At 34.8% G+C, this 4,835-nt stretch overlaps 1 protein-coding gene across 1 annotated transcript; it reads left to right on the top strand.

Moving 5' to 3' along the window:
- Nucleotides 1–508: 508 nt before the first annotated feature.
- Nucleotides 509–3,929, top strand: LOC124913373 (E3 ubiquitin-protein ligase ORTHRUS 2-like). Its single transcript, XM_047453960.1, has 9 exons — nucleotides 509–946; nucleotides 1,778–2,313; nucleotides 2,395–2,520; nucleotides 2,602–2,710; nucleotides 2,784–2,845; nucleotides 2,928–3,030; nucleotides 3,107–3,248; nucleotides 3,333–3,550; nucleotides 3,627–3,929. Exons 1-9 carry the CDS (start codon nucleotides 509–511, stop codon nucleotides 3,927–3,929), a joined length of 2,037 nt encoding a protein of 678 aa, XP_047309916.1.
- The last annotated feature ends 906 nt before the right edge of the window (nucleotides 3,930–4,835 follow it).

Genomic DNA, 4,835 nt, shown 5'->3' with positions numbered 1-4,835 from the left:
TCACTGACAAATAACAATTTTATTTGCATAGTATTTTTTTTTATCGACATATAATTTTTCTCCTAAAGGTTGAGTCGGCATGTTTTATTTGTATGTATTTCTTTTATCCACGATTCAATCAATTTACACACTATATTCATAACAACATAATTTGGTTTATCAATTTATGGATTAATATAACTACTAATAACCATTTCAAGTTCAATTTTGATGATCATAATTAAAATTCAAATAAGGTAAAAATAATTAGTAAGAAATGCAATGTGGTTTATTTAGTAAGAAATTTAAAATGTTTGTAATAATTACAAATAAAAAAAAATAAGAAGATAAACATCAAATAACTTAAAATATTTTAAATTAATTTTTTATGGAAACACTTTTAATAAAACCTACCAACCTAATCCCAGACTATAAATAAGTGCACATTCGCCACCATACCTTCTTTCTCTCTCTTCTGCATTTTGAATCCCTCCTGTTTGTGTTTCTCTCTCATCATTTATCATCTCCAATGGCTTCCATCATCACTCAGCTTCCTTGCGACGGCGAAGGTATCTGTATGGTCTGCAAGACCACGCCGTCGGAGGCGGAGATACTCACATGCAGCACTTGCGTCACTCCTTGGCACGTGTCCTGTCTTTCAACCCTGCCGGAGAATCTCCAGTCCACGATTCAATGGGAGTGTCCCGATTGTACCGCGCCGCCGGCCGACGTCAACCCTGTCTTGAATGCTGGCCCCTCTAATGGACTAGTAGCTGCGACTCGAGCTATTGAAGCCGATTCGACCTTATCGGAAACTGAGAAGGCGAGGAGGAGACAGCAGCTTTTGAGCGGAAAGACAGATTTGTCAAATGGAGAGACAGAGAAAGGGAAGGGGAGTTCTGGTCGTACTGTTGAAGATATTTATGTTTGTTGCTGTTGCATGGATTTGATGGAAAAACCAATAACGGTATGTTCTAAGCTCTAACATATCATACGACTTTGGATCTGCTGTAGCTTATTTTGCATGCAAATGAATGGATGCTAGATCTATAATAGAAATACCCTTTTCAAATTTTCTGTTTACAGATCTTAGTTTGTTAATAAGGTTTTCCTCTATTTGATCTGTAGGATATTTTGCATGCAAATGAATGCTAGATCTAATAGCAATATCCTTTTCAAAACTTCTGTTAACAGATTTTGGGTCATTTGGATTCTTCTCTGAAGTTTCCCCTGTTTGGTTTAACATCATCTGTCTGGATCTGTAGCATATTCTGCATGCAAATGAATACCAGATCTACCTTTTCAAAAATTTCTGTTGACAGATTTTAGGGTCATTTGGATTCATTTCTGAAGTTTCCCCTATTTGATTTAACATCATCTGTTTAGATCTGCAGCATATTTTGTATGCAAATGAATACCAGATCTAGTAGCATTACCTTTTCAAAACTTCTGTTAACAGATTTTAGTTTCTTAATAAGGTCATTTGGATTCTTCTCTAAAGTTTCCCCTTTTTGATTTCATGTCATTACTGCCATTTACAGATATGGCTATTCCTTTTTTTATTTTTGTTTGCTCCATGAACTGATTTAGGCATTATTGTAAGTTTCAGATCAAAATGAGCATGTATTTGTGACTGATGAATTGGATCTTGAATTTACTGTTCTTGGAAAGTAAAGCATGAGTGATGTTGCCTCTTCTTTCACTTGCTGTTTAAAGCTTGCTTTAGGGTTAATTTGAAGATGTTTTATTTGCTCTGATGTTAATTTGAAGCTCATTTTTGCCTTTTATCTTTCAACAGATACCATGCACACACAGTTTCTGCTTGCCCTGTTTCAAGAAATGGACAGGGCTGCAAGGAAAGAAAACTTGTGTAAAGTGTCGACAAATAATACCGAGGAGTATGATATCTCAACCTCGTATCAATGTGTCATTGGTGGCGGGCATTCGATTGATCAAATTGGAGCAATCAAGTGGTTCGGCTGAGACCAAGATTGTCCCAAAATTTTTGCACAATCAGGATAGACCAGATTCGGCCTACACAACTGATAGAGCCAAACGGGCCGGGAAAGGAAATGCCTCAAGCGGCAAAATTTTGGTGACAATTCCATCGGACCATTTTGGACCGATTCTCGCCGAGCATGATCCCATATTTAATACAGGGGTTTCGGTCGGTAGTGGTTGGGAGTTTAGGTTAGAATGCAGGCAATGGGGTATTCATTTCCCTCATATTGCTGGTATAAGTGGAAAAGCCAATTATGGAGCACAATCTGTGGTGCTTTCTGGGGGATATCTTGACGACGAGGATCATGGAGACTGGTTCCTTTATACTGGAAGGTTAATTAATTTCATATAATCTAATGTTTTCTATTTTCTTTTTTCTTTCTTTTAATAACTTTATTTCTGAATTATACACAGCGGTGGGAGGGATCTAACTGGAAATAAACGAACAAACATGATACAGTCCTCCGATCAAACATTCAAGAATTCTAATGAGGCATTAAGGTTCAGCTGTAAAAAAGGCTATCCTGTCCGAGTCGTTAGGTAAGAACTGAATTCCTTCCTAATAATATCATCATGTATTATTTATTAGTATGAAACTTCAATGTTAAATTTCACTTTCAGGTCTCATAAAGAAAAACGTTCTTTATTTGCTCCTCAAATGGGACCTAAGGGACTGAGATACGACGGGATTTACAGGGTTGAGAAATGCTGGCGAAAGAAGGGAACGCAGGTAAATAAGTTTGTGAATTTGAAAAACACAAGATTTGTATATATTAATGAAAGTGTTTATATTTGAATAATAGGTTTTCAAGGTCTGCCGGTACTTGTTTGTTAGATGCGATAACGAACCTGCACCATGGTCAAGGTTTGTTATCTAGTGATCACATTTCTGTTCTTGTTCCTTAAATAGAATCAATTGTAATGACACATGCCTTGTGACACTTCAGTGATGGACGAGGAGATGTGGTGAGGGCTCTCCCCGATATACCCGAGCTGGAAGATGCTACTGATGTCTTCGAGAGGAAAGAAAGCCCTATGTGGGACTATGATGTGCGTAAATTCATTCATTCATTTATGTAATTTACTTAAGTTTAATTTGATATTGACTCTTTTGGATATCCCTTAGAATGAAGATGGTAAATGGAAGTGGACAAAACCTCCACCTGTTACCCAAAAGAAATCTCCTTCTAATGAAGGAAGTAAAGTTAAAGGTAAAGGTAAAGGTAAAAGAACTGCTGGTGGTCAGGCAAAGAATAAGGATAAGAAAGGTTTGAAATTTGATATTCATCCCATTGTTTGCAATAATATTTTGGTTAACATTCATCTAAGTTTGGCTGACTTGTAATTTGCAGAGCTGTGTTGCCGTTTATGTAAAGAGTTGATGGTTTCTCCCGTGATGACTCCTTGTTCTTGCACCTTCTGCAAAGGGTGTTTGGAAGATAAGTTTTCTGGGAAGAAGTTCATCAGAGAACGTTCAACTGCTAGTGGGCGTAGCCTTCGCACTCAGAAGACCGTAATGAAGTGCCCCTCATGTGGAAATGACATAGCTGAATTCCTACAAAACCCAAGGGTATTTTTGTTTTCAACCGTTTATAATGATGAATCATGGGATAGACTTTATGGTTTTTGTTTGTCTATTGTTGCAGGTTAATATGGATCTTGAGGAGATCATTAAGACTCTCAAGTCAAAGGTTAAAGATGATAATGTTATTGAGGAACCTATAGAGGCGGAAGATGAGGAGGAGGAAGATGAAGAGGAAGAGGAGGAGGAGGAACAAGATGAAGAGGAAGAGGAGGAGGAAGAAGAAGATGAATCTGCTATGGAGAATGATGTTGAGTGTGGAGAAGATAACTCCGAAGCGCCAGCACCGAAACGGGCCAAGGTTGAAGAAGAAGATGGAGATGAGAAAACCAAACCCGAGGAAGAAACTAGGCAACAAAATATTTAGTTGAAGAGACAATGGTCGGGTTATTCTAAGTTGGAAGAGAACATTTATGGGGATTGAAATGTTTTGTTGTTGTTTTTGTATATGTTTGAAGAATTAATTTTGGGACTTCAATTCTGTGAACTTGATCATGCAACTTTGGGCTATAATGTATGGGTTAATTCAAACTTCTTTTAATTATGAAGCAACTTTGTATTACATTCAATTCATAAGACCAAAAAATATTTTCTAAGAAAAAAAAAACGTCCTTTTCTTTTCTTTCATTTTGTATTTTTTAAAATAAAATTAAAAAATCTAATATTTTGTATTAAAAATTAGCAAGTTTATTGTCTGTCTCTACTGGCAAACTCAGAGTTTGCCAGCTTTTTAACCTTAATGTTTTAATTTGAATTCTACTTATATATATTTAAAGAAAAATAAATAAATTAGTTTAATTCTCATTAAAGAAAGTAGTTAGTAATATTTATTTTGAATAATCAAAAACATTTTCAAAAAACTTTTCAATTTCTTATTAAAAAACTGTGAAGACACATTATTTAAAAACATTTGTCCATATTGCATGCATGGTATGTAGTATTAACGTTATAAAGTCAACCAAGACACCATTTTTAATTTAAATATGCATGGCATATCTCTCTACCTTATATTTTTGTTTTTTCAACTAACAAATGTACTTTTAACTAAAAGTGATCTAACCTGATCCCAAAACTTTTTTGTTTTCTTTTGAAAGGTAAAGTACAGTAAATATAAATATTTTTAGTTTATAGTACTATAAAATATTGGTAGAGGATTATAATTGATGTTTATATAAATAATAAGAATGTAATATGTAAAATGATATTTTTATCATTAAAGTGATTAAAAGGAATTTTATTATTATTATTGTGCCTTTTAATTTATTATTATATA

This window comes from Impatiens glandulifera, chromosome 1 (assembly GCF_907164915.1).
Source record: "Impatiens glandulifera chromosome 1, dImpGla2.1, whole genome shotgun sequence".
In the NCBI taxonomy this organism is placed as follows: domain Eukaryota; kingdom Viridiplantae; phylum Streptophyta; class Magnoliopsida; order Ericales; family Balsaminaceae; genus Impatiens; species Impatiens glandulifera.
Note: the sequence above shows the minus strand (reverse complement) of the source record. Positions and strands in the feature narration are given on the sequence as shown.

What these genes read in the sequence shown, in the direction of transcription:
- LOC124913373 (XM_047453960.1), top strand. Translation starts at nt 509, where the DNA reads ATGGCTTCCATCATCACTCAGCTTCCTTGCGACGGCGAAGGTATCTGT. An exon ending in TGGTTCCTTTATACTGGAAG is followed by an intron (nt 2,314 to 2,394) that starts GTTAATTAATTT and finishes AATTATACACAG; the next exon opens with CGGTGGGAGGGATCTAACTG. An exon ending in AATTCCTACAAAACCCAAGG is followed by an intron (nt 3,551 to 3,626) that starts GTATTTTTGTTT and finishes CTATTGTTGCAG; the next exon opens with GTTAATATGGATCTTGAGGA.